Genomic DNA, 20,711 nt, shown 5'->3' with positions numbered 1-20,711 from the left:
ACATTCTAGTCTGCTCACTTTATTGGGAAGTTATCACGTATTGGACTTTCTGTTTTATAAAGAACATTTGCACATGGTGAGAATGAGAGATTCTCTCCCAAATAAAAAGGGGTATTTTAATCTCTGATCAGTTACAAATATCCATGAAGACTAAACTAATGCTGCAACTAAAGATTATTTTCATTGTGGATTTATCTGTTGATCAGTTATTGGTCCATAACATGTCAGAAAATGGTGAAAAATTCACTGTTTCACAAAGACCAATGGGGCTTTCACAAATACTCTGTCCACAACCCAAAGACATTCAGTTTACTGTCATAATGATTGCATATAAAGTGCTGGGGGTTCTTGTCCCAGTGGCTTGGGGGTGTGAGACGCTCACTATGTATATGCAATGTCTCCAACCACAAGCCTTTATTGCATGGCATCCCGCATCTCTCTCGCCCCACATTTCCCGTAAGCACTCTACTGTCTAATAAGGCAAAAATGCCAGAAAAATACTTAAACAAACGTTAAAAGTGCTGTACAACAAAAGGAAAAAGTTTAGCTATTATTAAAGGATGGCTTGTACCGCTGCAAAATCCAGTTCTGTGATACATAATGTGCAAAGTGAAGTGCCCAGTCAGCACGAGCAGTGATAGCCACAGTGGTTTAAGGAAAAAAGAGCAAAGTGGCACCAACAGAAACTCAAACTTCACCAACAAGGCTTTAGAGCGCAAGTGTTGACCGCAGATACACAATAGCGATGAGAAGACAAAATAAAAGAAAGAACTCAAGGACAAGCACAAGAAAAACAGCTGCACTATCAAAATGATTCAGTATTATTAAAGACGAAAACAGATTTTTAGTTTTGTCTAACGGGAAGGTAAAGACTGTTTCCTCAGTTCAAGAGGAAGATCAAGTGAAGAAGAAGAACAGAGGCCAACCCACACCAAAACAAAGCTGTGGTGGGACGGAGGAGACACAAAGAGATGCAAAGAAGGAGAGGGAAACAGAGTGGAGAGCAGAGACAGTGTGTCTTCAGTCAGCAGACAGAACAGAGATGACTCATAGCGCTCAGTGCCACTCTTAGTGGCAACAACACGCAGCCAGACTCGACTTGACTGGCTGGCTGGCTGAAGCATGCCGTCTGGTGTAAGCAAGGGGCTGTAGGTTGGATCACTAGTTACCTAAAATGTTGGCTGTGCTGAAGTGTCGTTAAATGTCACCTCAATGTCTAAGCGAGCCAAAAGCACAAATAAACAAATCATACAGCACTCAACTGGGCAACTCAGAAACAGCTTCGAAACCAGTGTGATTCCGAAAATGCAATCAAACAAATCAGCATCAACTCCAATTAGGTTTCTCGTATGATATATGGACGAATGAATGAATGAATGAATGAATGAATGACTGACAACCTCTTTGGGCTTCTCAGTGTAATACTGTAAATGCCACAACACCGCAGTACAATCCATCATTCCCTGACATTTCAGAAAAATCCATTCAATGATGGAGCAATGACTGAACACAAAACACAACATCAAACATCGAAGCCAGTGAATAAAGCTTTTTTTATTTAGTTACATTTAATTTAAGCTCATTTTAAAGTTATTTTAGGGGAGAACTCCAAGCCTAACAGCTAAATGAATGACTGATGACACCACCGATACAGTAACACAGCTTTGGTGCCTCACTGTTACATGTTGAGGCACAGATGACTGGACGCTTGCTGATGGTGACACAGAGCAAGAGGAAAAGTGATGAAGGCAATGATGCCCCGTATGTATTTGGGCTGGGCTTGTGCCAATATAACTCAGTTTCGGTATTGAGCAATATAAACATGACATTTTTTATTTATTTAGTCACATCTGAGAAGAAATAAAGTGTGAGTGAGCAAACATTTAACTTACTAGGTACTTGACAGTATTTGATCGCCAGCGTTATGGACACATTTTTGTTCGGTGCCAAAAACTATTCAGGTTCCTAATGAAAATTTACTTAAAAAAGGGACCTAAAAAGACGGTTGTATAAGGGAGCGGTTCCCATGTATTTTATTGCCAGATCAGCAGTGAATTTATGTGAGCTTCTCCTACACAGTAATGGAGAAATTTAGCTCACATCTATCATTAACACCTAAATCAGGCTCTGTGTGTGTGTGTGTGTGTGTGTGTGTGTGTGTCATACACTCAGCATATGGCCAGCTCAGTGGAGGATCAGTGTGGCATTTCACTCTCTCCTCTCTCTGACCCCATTAAAAACAAACAAGAGCACCAACCTAAGCACCAGCAGCTCACCATGCTAATCATCCCGCTCAGCGTGAGCTGTAATCCTGCACCTATTGCAAGAAAAAAACAAAACAAGTGTGCACAATTTGATTTTATTCTAAGGTTGCTTGCGAATATTGCTTTCCAGTTTGTGTAAACTGAATTAATGTTTATTCCCTACAGATCTGTGCAGGCTTGTACCATTTACAATCAATCCTGTGTGAGAGTAGTCTGGTGAGGTTAACTCCTGGCTGCTCATTTGTCTGACTTACAAAAGGTCAGAGGACATGCCAGGGTAGTGGTCCTCATAGCGGAGACAAGTCACCTTAGGTCACAGGTTCATGTCCAAGGACTTTTCAGATTTCTTTTAAGAATCAGAATCACTTTTATTGGCCAGGTATGTGTCCACATACAAGGAATTTGACTCCAGTTTAACGTTGCTCTCAATGTACATACATAGAAATAGGCTTATATACAGCAACATAAACAAGGGCAACTAGCTGCATGAGACAACAGTGCAATGGTACAGAAAGCAAAGGATGCTAAATTGAAAAAGGTTTATATAGCAGGCTGCTTTATATACTTTAGTGGTTTTGTGTGTGTGTGTGTGTGTGTGTGTGTGTGTGTGTGTGTGTGTGTGTGTGTTATCCTTTAGAGGTGTATTAAAGTTTGTTAAATAAAAATAAAGGAAACAAAAGAAAGAAAACAAGAAATCTAAATCTATAAGAAATCTTAAAATGGACATTAGTGGCTCTCTCCGCTTGATCACCTCTTCTCCTTTCATGGAGTTGAACACTACGCAGGACAACTTGGAAAACTTGCCTACTGAACTTTCCATTGTGATTACAATCTCATGCTCACTTACATCTCATCATCTATCTGTCCCTTGACATTTTCGAAACCCTATTAGAACACACAAGCTCACTAATAGATGTTTTTTTCCAAACAGCTGCGGGGGGTTGCTACCCTTAACTGCACTGCCCCACTGCAGGTAACTCAGGGCTGGCCTGGAGCAATAGCTACAACAGTATTTGGTCATTGAGTTCCTCAAACAAGATTTTTCCGACAGATATGAGGTTTCAAACAGGTGAACTTCCAATCACAACCATGCTTCTCTGACCTTTAAGATAGCCAACATTTAGGCCATGCATCAATGGCTTTTTCCTTGTTTTCAACTCACCATTTAATTTCTCAATTTTCATATTACTACTGTCATGTGAAAAACCTCGGCTTCCTCTGTTGGTTAATCAACTTTCAAAATCCATTGGAAAATATAAAAATACATTAAGACAAAGCTCAAGACAAAACAGTTTCTGTCAGTTCTGAAACATCATTCGTCATTCACTCCTGAAAACCGAGGGGGTCAACAATACATGGCTATCACACAAACAACATAATTTAATTAGAATGAGCATTTAGTTTAAAAAGAGCATGATTCATTAGGTTTGAGGTTTTTTTTGTCAAAGTGGTGAAGGTGCCACTCTGCAGCTGTTACAAACACATGGCCCCAGGAGAGAAACAGGTGAGGTGAAAAGCTGAATGCAATAAAGTATTTTTAATTAAAACACCTGTCTTTCAGCAAAATAGCTACTCACTCAAGCAAAACACCAATGTATGCGCACACACATACACACACACACACACACACAACAGAATAATCCAAAACCTCTCAGGACGACTTCAATTTAGCAGAGCAGCATGCAAAGCCATCTTCCATACACTGCGAATCCCCCCCGCCCAGAGGAGCCATTAAATCCAGCATTTATTATTGAAATCCTTCTTTCTTAAAGCAAGTGATGGGCTCTGCCAATAACAATACTACAGTATTTGTTTCCAATACAACTCAACTGGGCTGAAAGGAAGGCACTCTACTGCAAACTGGGAAACTGATGCCAGAGGCACAAAATCACCACACTGCTACCCACTTAGGTTTTACTGAGTTTGAGAATTTATCTTGACCAAACTATATCACATCATTACCGAACATTCTTGAAACAAGACTGAGGGCGGTATCTCAAAAGTAAACTAAAGTTACAAAGCACATTATGTTTGACGACATTACATTTTATGTAACCAGTGGCATCCACATTTGGTGCCAGCCTGTGAAGTCACATACCACACACTTCACACACTACCGCGACACTGACCCGCCTAAACCCTGTGTGTGTGTGTGTGTGTGTGTGTGTGTGTGTACAGTATATGTATGAATTGGCAGTTTTAGAGTCAGAGAAAACATTTTTCACATCACAAACAACAGTCATAAACATTCCTGCCACCACTGATTGTTCGCATTAATGGTTTCCTAAGAAGCATTCAGCCTGTATTAAAACAATTACTTAGTCCAGCTGTATCACATGAGCACACAATCTCAATATAGGATTTGACACTTGTGCTAACATGGTGCCAAGTTTTACTGAACCGGTTCAGCAGAGGCGCTCCACCAAGCCTTATTTCCCTTCTCGGTTACTCAGCGTTGAGGCGCCTTTTTGTGATATATTCACAGAGGGCAGCCGCACCGACATAGATATTTCCTCAGCCATTCATTTTTAAGAATGAAAATGGAGAAAGAGCTTCACCCTGGTGCTGAGAGTTAAACAGCTCAAAAACTCATCAATGTCACAGTTCAGTAACACTCATCAGCCTAAAGTTGTTGCCAGAAATCCAAATCTATATCGCTCAACAAGCCATCAGAAAGACATCCAACCGTGATCAAAAACCCAGAGCAAAAATGCTTTAGAGCTAGCTGAAGGACGGTGACATGCTGGGTTATGTTTCCTCCTGTTTGTCAGGGTAATGGAAAAGAATCAAAAATTTCCATTTTCCACACATGTGCTGACTTGGCTTGACTTATGCGTATCAGCCCACCACGGCAGGGATCTGCATCATTACAGCAGGGCTACCCGCTTGAAGGTGTGTCTTTAAAAAGGCAGAGAGCAGCGCTGGTTGAGAGAGCTCAAGACTGAATGAAGAGAAGGACGTTAGCAGGAACAAAGCAGCGAATCACATTCGACTTTTATACGGCTGAAAAATAAAAGATAAAGCAGACATCTTAACATATAGACAGGGTCGCAGGAGGGAAACTAGAGAGATTCAGTTAGAAGCTACAAAAGTACTGAGAGCAACACCTCAAGAAACATCTGTCTCTCTGGTCTCCTATACAGACATGAGTTGTAGGAACTCATGCTTGTTTGAAGGACAGAAGGGGGGTCGGCCAGGGTTGGTCGCAGTCGGCGAGATGTCACCACAACCTGGTTGGAGGTAGTCAGGGGCGCTTTGGCCCACCTCCGGAGATGGTCCATACGGGGTGCGGCTCAGCACAACTAAGTGTCGACACTGACAACCCGAATCGATGTGGCCCTATTAATTAGTAGCAGTCACTTTGTTTTCACAGAGGCCATTCATACTAAAATGAATACTAAAATACGTAAATTAAATGCAGTCTATTAAAAGAAGAATGAATATGTTAGATGTAATAAATCAGACCCTGGTGAGTGACAGTAGCAGCTCCACTAATTCAGTAAAACCTGCTGAGTGGGAAAAGTGCCGTGAACACTTGTGTTAGTGGGGGAAGGCCCACAGACACCTGTCGCGCCATTTTTTTCTTTTGTGTTGACCCACCCTGCAAGAGACGTGTCACACCATTCACTGCCTGCACTGTGGACATTTTACAAACCAACAACTAATCATTGCAGACATTTTGTATATCGTTTAAACGAGGAGCAAATACAAGCCACAGGATCTTGTATTCAACTTTATTAGCATGGTTTAACTGTACTTTAAATAGCTGGTTATGCCTTGGCTCAAGATAATGTGAACCACATTGGCCTGGCCACTTGTTTACATAGTTAAAATACAGTACACTAAGTGCTTTGAGCAGGAGGTAGACAGGTCAATTGGGACAGTCTATGCACAGGAATGATTATAAAATATTCCACATTAAGCTCTGTAAAGAATATTAGACAGACATTTTAGACAAAAGATACATATTCTGCACTTCCTAAAGAGAAGGGTGCATTTTTTAAAATGTAGAGACTTAACCATTAAAATAATACTTAAAGAAAGTCTACACTGAACACCTTTGATCACACACTTGATCTGTTCAAGAATTCTTTTACGACATCAACACAGAACCCAAACTTAAAACCACGCTGCCTGAATGTAAAATTACTTGAGAAGAGACTATTACTGGTACATCTGGTTTGGTCCCCTGCCACTACACTGTGTCATTAACTGCTGCTGTGTAACTATGCATATTATCAATAAGTCACTGCACCAGTGGCCCAGAGACAAATTCCCGCACAGTACATTAACTGTACTTGGGGAACAGAAAGCTGAGTGCCAGGATGGGGACAAAATTTCCGATCTGGATCTGAAGCCAAAGAGGATTTCAGGAACCGAGGGCTGTTGTGAATGCGGGCTGAGGTCTGTATATCCACCTCAGAGAGCAAAACAACTGGAGGAACAGTGAAAAAATAACAGGATGGTTCTGGGCCAGCAGCTTTAATTGTGACTCTACAGCCATCTGTGCATGTGTGCCTATGCATGTGACAATACAATCATCTGGTTTTGTGAGTTTGTGTGTGTGTTTGTATGTGTGGCTGCGGGAGTAGTGTCAAACAATAGGACATGAACACACACACACATACGGAGGAAGTGAAGATTCCTGCATTCTTGTGGACCACGGCTGCCCAGCTGTACCCCACACACACACACACACACACACACACACACACACACACACACACACACACACACACACACACACACACACACACACACACACACACACACACACACACACACACACACACACAGAGGTCGGACAGAGGAAGTCGCCACATTTATCACTGTTAAGTAGATCAGTCGTATATTAAATACATCAGAAGAGCGTGATAAAGACACAGACACAGACATATGATATGGCTTAAATCACGATGAGGGCCCTCACGCTTGTGTTACTTTTATGAAGGAGTTAAAGTCAAACCCAGTCTACTGGGCAAGTATCTTTGTTTGAATCTGGAATAGGTATGATTACAGTTTGGTTTTAGGGGATTCGAAGAGGAAATCCTGCCCACAATAAGGCCAAATGTACTGTTTTATCATGTTATTTTCATTTATATTGATTATTGTCAGCTTTGTATTTGGCTGACTGTGCTGGTAAAAAAAAAAAAAAAAAAGGCAAAAAAGTGAACAGGCATACAGGAAGACTGGTAGCATTGCTTTCCCCTTACGTAAAAGTCCAAAAATACTCAGACGGTTGGGATGTTTCTAGAGCACACACTGCTACTGAAATTGATTTGTCATTAACTGAGCTCTATCCCCACCCAAGGCCGTTATCTGTCTCTACTTCCTCAATCCGAAGGCACAAGCACTGTCACCTTGAGAAAACGAGCGAGTCATCCTATTTGAACAACAGAAGTTACATCAGATCCTGTTTATTAGTAAATACTTCTGCGGCCTTCTGAGGGGCAGAGAGTGAGGGCAGCTACTACAGCAGTACCCCCAGAGCAAGATCTTGTGGCTATAGAGCAACGTATTAAGCTGATACTGGCATTTATTGGAGCTCTTTTTGAAGCAGTCTTAATAACAAAGTGGCACGGCAGAAGAAAAGCATTGTCGCTCCTCCACTCCACCCACATAAAGTGACAAATCAATACAAACTGCATCTGTAACATCAGTGAGCGAGCCGGCCTTACGAACATCAGACTGTTTCCTTTGGTTTAAAAGAACCAGTTTGTAGGATTTAGTGACATCTAGTGGTTCAGTTGCAGATTGTAACCCCCTCGCTTCACCCTCAAACAAACAAAAACACAACAAAACTTATTTTCCAGTGATTATACACTAATGAAAACCTATTTATGTATATTATATTCCATTTCTGCCAATAGGTCCTCCTAAATGTTACAAACTGGACTTTTAAAGTGTCACACACCAGTCAGATGCAGTTTACAACCACCTTCTTACATGAATTCTGGTGTGGAAGTTTAAATGAATCAAAGTTTTGACTTGCACGGGCATTTCAAGCTACAAAAGTGAGAAGCAGCCTAATGCAAGTTTAAAAATTGGAAATCACTCAGTGCTGTCACCTCCAATACAAGGGGAGTAGGGTGGCTTTCTTCCAGTATTGACACATAGCTAATGATTTGTGTTTAGGAAAAGAAAACGTGTAAACATGCTTAGCAGGTGTTATTTACCGTACGATGAGAAGTGAAACTGCTCAGACGGTATTATCTCAATAAGAAACTGAAAATTGTGGTTTACATTAGCTATGTAAATGCTGTATATCCTTTTTGTCTGTAAAAGTCAACTTTGCCTCACCCTGCCTTACAGGAGAGACAAAATAATTTCATTACTCTGACTTTAAATGAAGTGTTTTGGTGCTACTGAATGATCTAAATCAGTGGTTCCCAACCTTTTTCCTTAAGGGACCCCTTTTCTATCATTTAGTAAACTAACGACCCCCGACTAAGAGACATATTTTATGGATATTTCATAATATAATGCAAACTGTACAGTGAATCCAAATAGTGAAAAACAAGTGATTTGAATGAATTTTATATAGGATTATTTCCTATTTGGGAAACTTTCTGTCTTGTTATGCAAGTATGTATTATGTAGTTTTGTTTAAATAATAATCTACATTAGGTATGCATGATTGTAAAAAATAAAATTGTTTTAGGCTTCTTCTTTGACAAATGATGCGTTTCCTTCTCCCTGATGCTTGGCCATAATTTATAGTTAGAATTTACTTTACTTTATATATGTACTATGTACAAACAGGATCGAACCTGTGATCTCGTGGTCAGGAGGCCTGTCTCCCTATCAGCCAATCCTTCTTCAGTCTCGAACTGATACAGACGAAGAGGCAGGACTACAAACAGAGGCGAAAACAAGCTAGCTGAGTTCACACTTTGTTTCCTGCTCAAACATTCCTATCCAAGCCACAGATTTTCACACAGCGGTAGAACCAAATATAGGCACCAATGAGGTTTACCAAGTTGCCCTGCCGCTTAGAAGCACATCCTTTAATCCAGAGGTTCCAGGTTTGAGCCCCCCCAAGTGTCTCTCAGCAAAATCCCTGTAGTTCCAATGAATTAGAGCGCCGGCTACATAATAACTGTATTGTCTATAAGCTCTGCGAAAAGATGCACTGTCAGCGAAATTGAAGAGTTCTTACGATCCTGCTGTGACTATGTGAAATGGATGAAAGGGTTTTTGCTCCTTACAATTGTTTCTACATTAGTGCACAATAATCAGCTGTACACAGTCTGTAACAGGTCTATAGCAGACGAGTTAGCTCTGACCTGCTGAAGAGATCGTGTCGGACCTGCTCTGTGTGTCCGCAACAAGGCAAGATACCAAACCTAAATTAGAAACAAGATTAGCTGCAGTTATGCTGCAGATACAATACGAAAAACACACAAAAAAGGGAAGAAATGATGACAATAGGTTTGTGGATGTACTTAATGGCAACTATGCATCCAGAAAGACTGGAAATGTCTCTTGTCTCTTTTTAGGATACATTAATATTCCTGTAATTACCGCAAAGAGCCTAGAGGTTAACCAAACATCATCTAGTCCTATTAAAGTGCTTAATTAATTTCCAGTCTGGCAAAAGCCTCTCCCTCACACAGCGGTGAAATTAAATTCCTCAACAGAGTGACTGCAACACAAACAACTAGAGGTAAACAGTGTGGATGGTAAACTTGTAGAACTTAACTGACATAAGAGCTGATGTGCAAATAAAAAAAAAAAAAGGTGAGGCTGGTACATCAAAATGTCTCCAAAACCATCCAGAATGAGACATCAGTAAGAGCTCTGATCTTGTTTTTTATATAAGTGTGCTTGTCTTGAACTTTACGGTACTCGTAATCTCATATATGGTGTGAATACAGTATTCTAGAGGGACTTTACTCCTGTCTGTGCTCTTTACAGTAACCCCATTATACAGGGTGGTATTTTTATGTTCTGCAGCATTACTGGGGGAAAAAGGCATAAATTCTGCATGACATGTGGCATCCTGGTCTGTGTTTCTACGTTGTATTCCACCACATTGTGTTACATGATTATGACTGCACTTGCTCTGTGTAGCATAATAATAAACACGGTGTTGTGTTGTGGTGGAGTTGGGTTGTAATTCAGGAACTTCTTTTCCTTATGGATGCGGGCTGTCTGCTCCCAGCACAGGCCCTTGGTGAAGAGTAGGAGCACAGATAAACAGCTATAACGCGGAAAACCACACAGTCTGCATAGAAATAAACACCCCAGTTCCTCAATAACAGTGGCTAGTTCTTACTGGTGTTAAAAAGTGAATAATAAAAGGACAAGGGCTGCTGATATTATGGTTGTTGTTGTTGTTGTTGTAGCTTGCTCAGTCCTGAGCGCTTTAGCCCAACCGGACCTCCAGCTGTCAGTCTCTGTCACGGAGAAACGGAGACAGTTTTAACAGATTCAGTGAAAGCTGTGTAATATTCCCGCTCACGGTGAACCTCTTAGCTCGCCACTGATTCAGTTCGTGTTCCTGAGCAGCTAGTAAAGAACTACTTGTTGTTATTTTGTCACATTGTTCCCACGAAACAGCTAAAAGCCTGGTTAGCTTCTACATGCTATCGGGTTGACTGCGTTTGTTCTCGGACAGCTAGCGGCTAAACGTCTATTATCGGACACAACTCAATCATTCGTCCTTTCTTATTCACGGTAGCTGCTCACCGCAATATTTTACACTAAGACCACTGTCTACGGTGTGTAAACAAGCAGGTCACATATTTTAAGTCTTTGTAACGACTCACACTTAAGTACGAAGTAAATTTGATTTCTGAGCTCGTCTAAATGATATTTCAGCGTCCGAGCTCCGACCGGAGGTTTACGGTCAGCGTTGACGGTAGCTGAGCTCATTGATGTTTTCTCGGCATCCGAGCATTGTAACGACTAAAAAAGCCATTTCTTTAACGTTAACCCGGATGTCCATAAAGTGGCGGAGAAAGGCCAAAACAAAAACAGCCAAAAGACATAAGCGAAGACCAGCCTTTGGCTGTGTGTCCGACAATGGAATTGGGTGCATGAGTAGCAGATTAAGTGCTGCATCAGTAAACATTAGCACGAAAACAGATACGCATTTCATAAAAGGAGCTAGTGGTGGCTACATGGTGGGTTTTCTGCTGTTATGACAACATGAAAAATACGAACGTGTAACCAATGTCTGTCCGATAATGGAACTCTGTAATTTGCTTCCCTCACTGCAGTTTTACCTTGTACACATCTCCGTATGTGCCGCTTCCTATCCTCTGGATCAGCTCGAAATCCTCCTGCGGATTCCGCCGGGACAGGTCGACACTGGAGTTCATCATTTCCACTGCCGATTACGGCGCCGATCGCGCACGGTTGACGAACCCCAACAATGTATGAAAACAGATATTTTAAGAAAAACATACGGCGTCAAAAAATCCCAGCCCGAATCCAATGTAGCTCCAACATGGCTTCCACTGCGCAATGGGCATGCGCAATGGACATCATGGCGTACCCTCTCCATAGAGTCTGATCAGGGAGATGGAGCAGTTGAATTTAATGCGACTGCGACTCGTTTCTAGAGATTAGTGTGGTTATAACACTACAGTAAACTGGAAAAAAAGGGCAAATTAGTCACATGATTAATGTTTGTGCAGGTACAATTTAATATAGGCCAAAGAAAAGCACTGTACACCTCATCTGAAGCCATACTGATTTGACTTCCAGCACTATTGGATCCATACGCTGGAGATGAAGCCATTTTTCAAATCTGCAAAGGCAGCAAAAACACAGGAAGTTTATATCTAACGGGAAATGAATTAAAAAACTAAGCCCTGTGTGGCCTTGTCTGGCCTCTCAGAGTAAAACTGGGCTAAGCAGGGCTAAACTGTGGCAGATGGCAACATTGTGATTCAGCCTATGGGGTCTATGTGTTCCAGGCGGAACAAAAGTCCCATTACAGACAACTTTATAGTTTACATCTCAGTCCACTCATAGGATAAGGTTAGTTTCATTCCACATGTTTCTTAGTGTCATTCATCCAGCCATTCATTCACTAAGTATCGTCTGTTAGGCAAAGTCCCGATAGAGCTTATTCATCTGTGCCACAGACCTTTTTCACAGCAGTCCGTTTGACATGAGATAGTAGGTTAAACACAGGTGCTACCAATGCGAGTAATTAAGGTTCTGTTCAGTGTATTGTAGCAGAGCCTTTTCAGTGAGCCAACATGTACAATAGCAGCACCCTGACTGTGTTTGACCTGAATGCAACAGAAATGTAATTAGTATCTGGCTGCTGTGAAAAAGGTCTAAGAGCCACACAGTTGAACTGGGGGACATATTCCTTCTTTAGCAAGAACATGGGAACTGTAGTTTATTTTGAGTCTCACATAGACTGTCAAGAGCGCCAAACATATATTAGAAGCTGAAAACACACTATTTTCTCCTGTTTGAGTAACATTTACTTAAAACTACAGTGCCAAGCTAAGCCCATTTACTGAAACTATATATTTGTCAGCCGTTTTAAAAGATTTACATCTTCAGTCATGGTAGGGAGTTTGCACAGTTTTGAGAACTATGAAGAACATAACTCCATAAGAATAAGTCCAGGCTAATTATTTAAAAGCCCAATATGAGACCAACACCACAAGTCAGGTTCTTTAAATTACAGTTAAGTAGTTTCAATGTAAAGTAAATGTAGGATAAGAAGATGGATAAAGGATTTAACCCTGGAATGGCAACATTTACAATCCACAGTTCACATGACTTTCAAAGTGCACACAACTCAGAATTATAATAAATATATATTGTGTGCAATTAAAAACAGCAGAGAAGCAAACAGATAAAGAAAAAAAGTTGTTTTATTTAAGTGTGGCATTTCAACATTACAAGTAACCAATAAAAGTAGCTAATTACTTTGAAATGTAACTTCCACCAACACGGATTAAGTGTCCATCTTTACATATTTATGCATAAGTCCATCTATCAAACCTAGGCTGACTCTAAGAGTTCTCTGGTGCTTCAGGGAGGAGAGAAGAGGAGGCAGACTGCGTTGGAGCCCAGACTGAGGGTCTGTTTTCTGGGTAGGTGGGGAATCGACTCCCTGGTTGATCTGGAATGTCTGCTGCTTTGTGGAAGATGGAGAAGGAGAGGGGCAGTCTTGTGTCCCAGTTTGAGGCTTTGTTTCCAGGTTAGACGCTGGTCCAGAGTCTTTCTGTGCCAGGAGTTTTTTCAGCAGACAGGATAACTGAGGACTCAGAAGGAGAACCAGGGTGCCACCAATACAGAGGACCCTAGACACACATTTAAATTAATTACAGTTCTGCGCTGAAATTTAAAAAAAGATTAAAAGGAGTTTCACTTTCAAAATAACAGGACAAAATATAATATCCACATTTTATACAGTTTATGATCTATTCTGATGTGCAACTTGTCTCAAAGGCTCAGAACTCTGCATGCTACATGAACACCCACAAAATAACACAAAGAGAAACACTAGAAACATTTTCACCGAACAATTCTCAAAGTAACAATGGAAAGGAACACAGAGGAACAAACCTCTCCATCTCAGTGAGAATGAGTGGCAGGTTGGCAGCCATGTTTGTTTTGGTGCCAAACTTCCTGCCAAATGGCAGGTCACAGACTACAGCATCTACACTGGCGCTGGGCAGAGGCAGCACTGCACACACAGAGAGGGACAGACGAGCCAAGAGGTAATTTAATACATGACGGCAGGCTCCACACTCACCTCCCACTCACTGATTCCCATCCAAGACATGCAGCGTTGGATCCCCAGTGAACTAAATAAAGGTTACATTTCTAAAACCTTGATATTAATTCAGTAGTAGGCACCTGAGAATCATGATTACTTTCTCCATGACAGTAATGACACATTTTTCTAAGCGACTGTATTTCATCTTTCAAAAGTGTACATTTATCAAAATATCTGTAAATGACACAGCAATCTATTTTTAAAACACTGGCCTTTGACCTTTTGACCATTTACTATAGTGCAACTTTACAACACAACCCAGAAATGAATTTTACTGAGGCGCCCACTGTTGTTAGCTTAATGCCTAAAATGTAAAAGGTTTAATGACATATATTTAACATTATTCCAGTAATGATTTTGTGCATGTTTCCTACCCATAGATGAAGCTTTCAGCAGGTGTATCCTGTTTCCCAGCTCTGCAAACTCTACATTCTCATTGGCCTTTTGCAGTTGTCCATCATTAATGTCCATACCCAGGAAACAGGCAGCCTGAAGACCCCACAGAGAGTGATATATAAGATTATAGTGTTCCAATTGCACTACAGTATATACTATTATTATATATTATATAATTATGAACAAAACTAATGAAATCAAATTAAAAATGCATTAAATGTGACTAGAATGTATTACAACACGACTGTACTAGTGCATACCTGAACAATATTCTTTACATTAATATGAAGGTGTGTAAAATGTGTATTCATGTGTACCAGGACCGAACCAAATGTTTTGTCCAATTCCCAAAACTTTGCAAAAGTTTGCTTCTCAGACTTCTTTCAGACTCTTTCTGTCCTGACCTTGTGTTCCTGTGCTGCCTCTATTAAGATGGTTCCCACCCCACACATTGGGTCAACCACACAGAAGCCTGGCTGGGAAACAGGAGATAACATACAGTACATACAGTTGGTCAACCACATGCGGTCACTGAAGGGCAATATTAACATCACAGACTGACCGGAGTGCATTCAAATGCTTTAGCACAGACAACAAACATGCTGAAAGTTTTAAAAGGAGGACAGCTTTAAATTAGCAAGTCTAAACCTGCCTTAGGTTTTTTTAGGGGACTGGTGAAATAAACATACACTCTAAATGGCAGAACGCCTCTATAAAACAAATACAAAACAAAGCACCTTGCTTGCCTTCTGATTTGCATACATAAACAAAAGAGTACATGTAATAAAGTAGTTTCCGCATAAGATAAAGATTACAGCAGCCACCAGCCAGCACCTGTGTTTGTTCATACCTGTATCTGAGCCAATGAGGCCAAAGCCCAGGCTACAGTAGACCTCAGTCCTGTGGTTTTAATGTAGCTGCGGTTAGCCAGAGGTAACCTGAAGGAAACAGACAGGAGACCAATAACTTACTGTTTATGAAGTTGACTAAAGCTAACTTTAGTTAAGTCATCTTTGGGACTATTTGAGGTTCATACAGCAGCACTGACTCTTCATTCCTGCCACCCATTGAGGCTAGTAGCCACAGCGCTATAAGAAACAAATATCACAAAGCTAATCTTCAAATCTCCTCCACAAAGAAAACACATTAAAACAGTTCTGTTCAAAGTCAGCTCCTTTAAGGGCTTTTGGTGGACCCTTCAAGGAGATAGTATAAAGTATAAAGTCATTATTAATAAGTGTTAAATGCAGAGAAAGTGTCTCTGTCAGTAACCTGGTTAGTGGAATCCCCAGCAGGCAGTGATCATCACTCAAATAAACATTTACCTGCAGAAAAGAGCAAATAAATAATGATGTTCAATTTGAAAGGACAGGCAACATCATTATCCAAGGTGGGAGTATTTACTTATGATATGAGCAGTCATGCCCATAAAGATGAAACTGTCTGGGAGTAAATCAACATATTTAACACAGTAAAAAGATTTACTTCCAGCTGTGGATTCTTGAGGTCGGCCTTCCAGCCCAGCAGTCTGCTCAGACCTACTCCAATCACTTTGCTCACCTCCTATATCAGATACAACATGCAAACACACAATATAAAAAACAATAACAATAAAGAGATACAGTGTCCACAAATTGATGAGATGGATGTATTTTTGCATAAAGTCTAATAATGTGTAGCATTACCAAGATTATCAGAAGAAGATCAAACGACTTGTGTTTTGTCTTTTCTTAATTCCTAACCTATACTTTTACGTTGCTTTGCCGTGCGCATTTTAACTTCCACTACCTGTGGGCTGAAGTATCGGGACAGAGATCCAGTACACTTGCAGCTGATCCTGAAAGAGACTGGGACAGAAGGCGGCTCTGAATTGATCCTGCTGGGTTGCAGTAGAGTCTCATCTCTTTTTCCAGTAGTCTTCACTTTATTTACAGGACAGGAAAACATGAGAAGATGGAAGGAAATAAAGACGCAATAAAAACAGAGATGGAAATATGTTAAGCTTAAAAGTTCATGTTATACAACTTGAAATAAAAACAGAAAAAAACAAAAATGATCTTATTACCATTTTCAACCCTTTCTACAGCAACATCCTTTGCCGTGTCATCCATCCCCCGGCTGCTACTTTCCACACAGCGGTCTCGGCCATTAAAATCTCTGTGTTTACCATTTTTTCCACAGCTGCTTAACTCCAACATTACCCTCTCCTCTTCTCCCTCTCTCCCCCTTTGTCTCTCAGATGTCTTCTCTTTCTCTTCATTCTTCTCACTACTAAAGTTCCAAGGTGCACCCCTCCTTTCCTCCTCTTCTTCATCACCATCATCCCTCTTTCTCTTCTTTTCCAGTGTCTGTGCTTCATTTTGTTCACCACTTCTTAGCCTCCCGTTCCCACTCTCCTCCCTCTTCTCTCCTGCACTTTTTCTACACTCCAAATCGCACTTCTCTTCCTCTTCCTTCTGTTCTTCACTCCTTCTCCCCTCCTCCCTCTTCCTTGTCACTCCCACAGCAGTGCTTTCTGCGTCGACAGTACTCCTCCTGCCTGCCAGCTCCCCCTGCAGGCGGCTCCATGTCATTACAGCACTGGTCCACTGATTCCTGTCACCTAGCAGTCTGGACTGCAGCACATTGGCCGCCTTTGCTACAGAGATATCACAGAGAACACAACAGTCAGTACAAAAATGGCAACTGGGCACTGAGCTTCATGGTGGTTTTGTTTCCCTTTGGGATTATTCTTTTGGTGACGTGGAAGGTTCATCTCATTAAAATCACATAAATTCAATTGTATTGAGTAAAGCAGGTCAACCAAGGGGATTTGAGCATCTGTATTTCCCATGAAGGGGAAGAGCTGAGGAATTAAATTCATAGGGATATGAATAAATACACTTTTAAGACACACAAGAACTAAAAGTCAGGCATACAATTTAACGTCTGCCAAGGTATTCCTCATGTTTTTGTATTACACGTATTTGTGTATTTGATGTGTCGGGCTGGTACCTGGGCTGGTGTGGGCAGAGAGCCGCACAGGCACGTCTTTTTTCAACAGGAGGAACAGTCTCTCCGCAGCCTTCAGCTCGCTGACTCTGTCGATCCCCGCAGAGGAGCTGAACAACACTCTACCTTGCATCTGACACACCTGGACACACACAACAACAAAAAGAGCAGGTCAGTGTTTAAAAACTTTACTCTGCAGCTTAAAGGGCAATAATTGAATCCCATATTTAATATCACTTAGACCAGGGGTTCTCAAACTTTTTGGGGCCAAGGACCCCTTACAGGGGAGAACATTTTCCAAGGACCCCCTTATAATCCTCATGCCGATTAAACTTATGTTTATTTAGTTATTACTTTTAAACACAGGGTCATTTTTATTCACATTACATTTTGAGCTCACAGCATTTCTAATTTTCAAATAACAGATCTTAAAGCTCTCAGAAAATGAACTGTAACAAGACTGGCAAAGTCCTAATGAACACAGTCAATTTTTCAAGTTTCATGGCTAAAGCGCTTTGAGGGATTATATAAAACCAACAATTGAAAAATCAACACATTCTCGAGGAAAGGAACAAATATTTACATGGTAGGGCCATTCAGACAAATATGGACATTACAAACAATCAACAACAAATCAACAGTTTATGAGGTAGCTTCTGTCCATCTATCACAAGACAATGTAAAACACTGAAAAGGGAATGTCAACATAAAGATACACTGTTTATGACCACCTTTAGATCCGCTGGTGCTCTTACGGTCGCTGTTCTGAATAAAACCAAGCTCGAGATAACTGTCGACATATCTTCTCAGTTTAGCTGGTTTAGGCTTAGCATCGCCTGATGAAGTGGACGGTCTTAAATAACATCAGCAGGAGCTGTACGCTAAGTGCGTCCTGAGCAACTTGATGCGAGTGAGTGATGTGTGTCAGATTTACGTTACGTGATAACGTTACAATCCTCTGAGAGCTTTGATTGGCCCAAAGCTAACGTAAGCGGGAGTAATTGGATCAGTATTTGTATTTCATTGGCGCAGTGGTTCCCATATGTACTTACGCAATTTTTAATGATACGGCATAACTTCAATAATTTATTGCAAATTATTTCGCGGACCCCAGTTTGAGAACCGCCGACTGAGACAACAGACTTGTCTGCGAGTGTCTCGTTGGAGGATCCTTAATTAAAACACTGATAACTGATCTTGAGATGACTGGATTGTTGAGGTGGACACTGATATCAATATTTGACAATAATGAATCAATACATCAGGGTTTCCTGCAGTGTTTTTAAAGCAAAAATGATTCTTCAAAGAAAAGAGCAGAGGGGATATTTCACATCACAAATCCCAGTGTGTTTAATGAGTGGGGCTATTGCTGAGGCCATCAACCACTAACTAACTAACTACATCCAATACTCACAGGACGATGGTAAGGATTCTACCTACACACTGACACAGGATATAAAGCTAACTATCTATTATATTGTACAGTTTAATGTCAGATTACAGTAACATACTTTACCAGGGCAAATTCCTCCTATGTGATTCATTAACCGACAATTATATAGTGTTATTAAGAGTAAGAGTACAATTTGAAAAAGTAAGCTTGTTGTGAAGTAAATCTTTATCAACTTTTACTACATTACATTTATAAATATATTATAAATATTAACGGTTACCATGTTGATAATAATACAACACTGGAGCTCCTCAACTCGAGCTCATATTCGTCTACACAACTACAAAATGTGGGCATTATAAAAGCTAACAGTTAGTTCATTGTGGAGTTTTTGCTAACTTCCGACAACACATTTATAAGTTACACAACAAAAGTAACTACATTATAAAACGGCTGTGTGCTAATGCTAATATCTCTCTGTCTATCATCTCTACAACTAATGAATGGCGTGTGGTTCTCTTCACTGGCGCTGTCCACAAACACTCACATCTTCAGCTGCCAGCTTCCTCTTCACCTCGTCCGTTAACAACTGATCCATCCCGTTACCGGCGGTGCAGTAGTAGCGAACTAAAGCCGCCTCACCTCTCGGTTCAGTCATTATGTTGTAATAATGTGTTTCCTGTCAACAAAAGCTCCTATCTGCTAGCAGAAGTTTGCCGTAACTTCTATTTGAATATTAAAGTCGCCATATTTGCTTTCTTGTTTACACCGGAATCGGAACTGCGTCACCAGGCTGCAGTGACTAGTCTTGGCCAGCAGGGGTCTCTCTTACACAGCTGAAGAAGACACTAATTGAACAAACTGGGAACGTGGTTTTATAAACAGGAACGATCTTTAATTGTAACATTTATCACAATACGAATGTAATAATGCACCAACGGTGCTCAGACTTCTTCATATACATTTTCCTTGTAATAATGACATGTTAATGTGATACAGAAGCCATGACAACAAGCCTTCATTTTGTGATAGATTTAATTACATGGACTGAAGTGAGTGGAGCGCTCATCACACACACACACACACACACACACACACACACACACACACGCACGTGTACATGCACATACACTCAAATGAAATTTCACACAATTCTCCCTTTTCTCTCTATCTACTGAATCCAGAGAGAGAGATCTTCCTTCTATCTGTGTTTCAACACTTCACTCTCTAAATCCCTGTCTTATCTCTGTTTCTCCTCCTGCCCTGTCACGTTCTCTCTAGCACTTTTTAATCTCCCTCTTTCTCTCTCTGACATTTTAATGACCCCAAACATATTTAATCCCCTTACTTTATTTGATAAACAGCGCTCTGCTTGTTGCCTTGGGCCATAAACCCCTCAAAAGCTGACGGGCTGCTGCAACCTGCCACAGTGTAGAGCATGCTCGTAACAATGTGAAAAATTATGATGAGTAAATATATCATAATTTATGTTATGTATAATATAACAGGGGACATGAGTATTACTTTAGATTGATGTAATATTGCTCCAATGAGGTTTGCATGGGATTGGATTCCCACTAAATCAATAGGTGTAATTTCTCTGCATTTTTTAAAAATTTTGTTTATATGAATATCCAAACAAAAAACACATCAAATTTATAGGAAGATTTGGGGGCAAACGTTCAATTTCCAAATGATTAATTGACATTTGACAACTGATTACCATGTATCCCTCTAAAATTTATTTAGGCTTTAAATCCACCATAAATCATAATTTGTCAAACAGATGAATTTTTTTGTTGTTCCAGGGCATAAAAAGGTGAACTGCAGACTATTATTCTGATATGGTCCTGATCCAAGAGACTTGGAGCGTCAGGAATGGAAATGTGCATTCTCAAATGAGCTCAAC

At 40.6% G+C, this 20,711-nt stretch overlaps 2 protein-coding genes across 11 annotated transcripts in view; both read right to left on the bottom strand.

Moving 5' to 3' along the window:
* The window catches only part of LOC127374133 (mitogen-activated protein kinase kinase kinase kinase 3), a 43,932-nt gene extending 32,191 nt beyond the window's left edge, over positions 1 to 11,741 (bottom strand). For all 10 annotated transcript variants that reach the window (XM_051419131.1, XM_051419150.1, XM_051419140.1 and 7 more), the window contains exon 1: positions 11,495 to 11,741. In XM_051419131.1, the coding sequence (XP_051275091.1) occupies positions 11,495 to 11,593 (99 nt within the window). In that variant the 5' untranslated portion in view covers positions 11,594 to 11,741. The remainder of the gene's footprint in view (positions 1 to 11,494) is intronic.
* Positions 11,742 to 13,093: 1,352 nt separating this feature from the next.
* thumpd2 (THUMP domain containing 2) lies at positions 13,094 to 19,581 on the bottom strand. Its single transcript, XM_051377665.1, has 11 exons — positions 19,350 to 19,581; positions 17,413 to 17,551; positions 16,484 to 17,056; positions 16,207 to 16,340; positions 15,904 to 15,981; positions 15,691 to 15,743; positions 15,269 to 15,356; positions 14,823 to 14,894; positions 14,397 to 14,511; positions 13,809 to 13,929; positions 13,094 to 13,543 (listed from the first exon to the last, which is right to left on the bottom strand). Exons 1-11 carry the CDS (start codon positions 19,458 to 19,460, stop codon positions 13,195 to 13,197), a joined length of 1,833 nt encoding a protein of 610 aa, XP_051233625.1. The 5' UTR covers positions 19,461 to 19,581; the 3' UTR covers positions 13,094 to 13,194.
* Positions 19,582 to 20,711: the final 1,130 nt, after the last annotated feature.

The sequence above is a fragment of the Dicentrarchus labrax genome, unplaced genomic scaffold, assembly GCF_905237075.1.
Source record: "Dicentrarchus labrax unplaced genomic scaffold, dlabrax2021, whole genome shotgun sequence".
NCBI lineage: Eukaryota > Metazoa > Chordata > Actinopteri > Moronidae > Dicentrarchus > Dicentrarchus labrax.
This window is presented reverse-complemented; position numbering and strand designations above follow the sequence as displayed.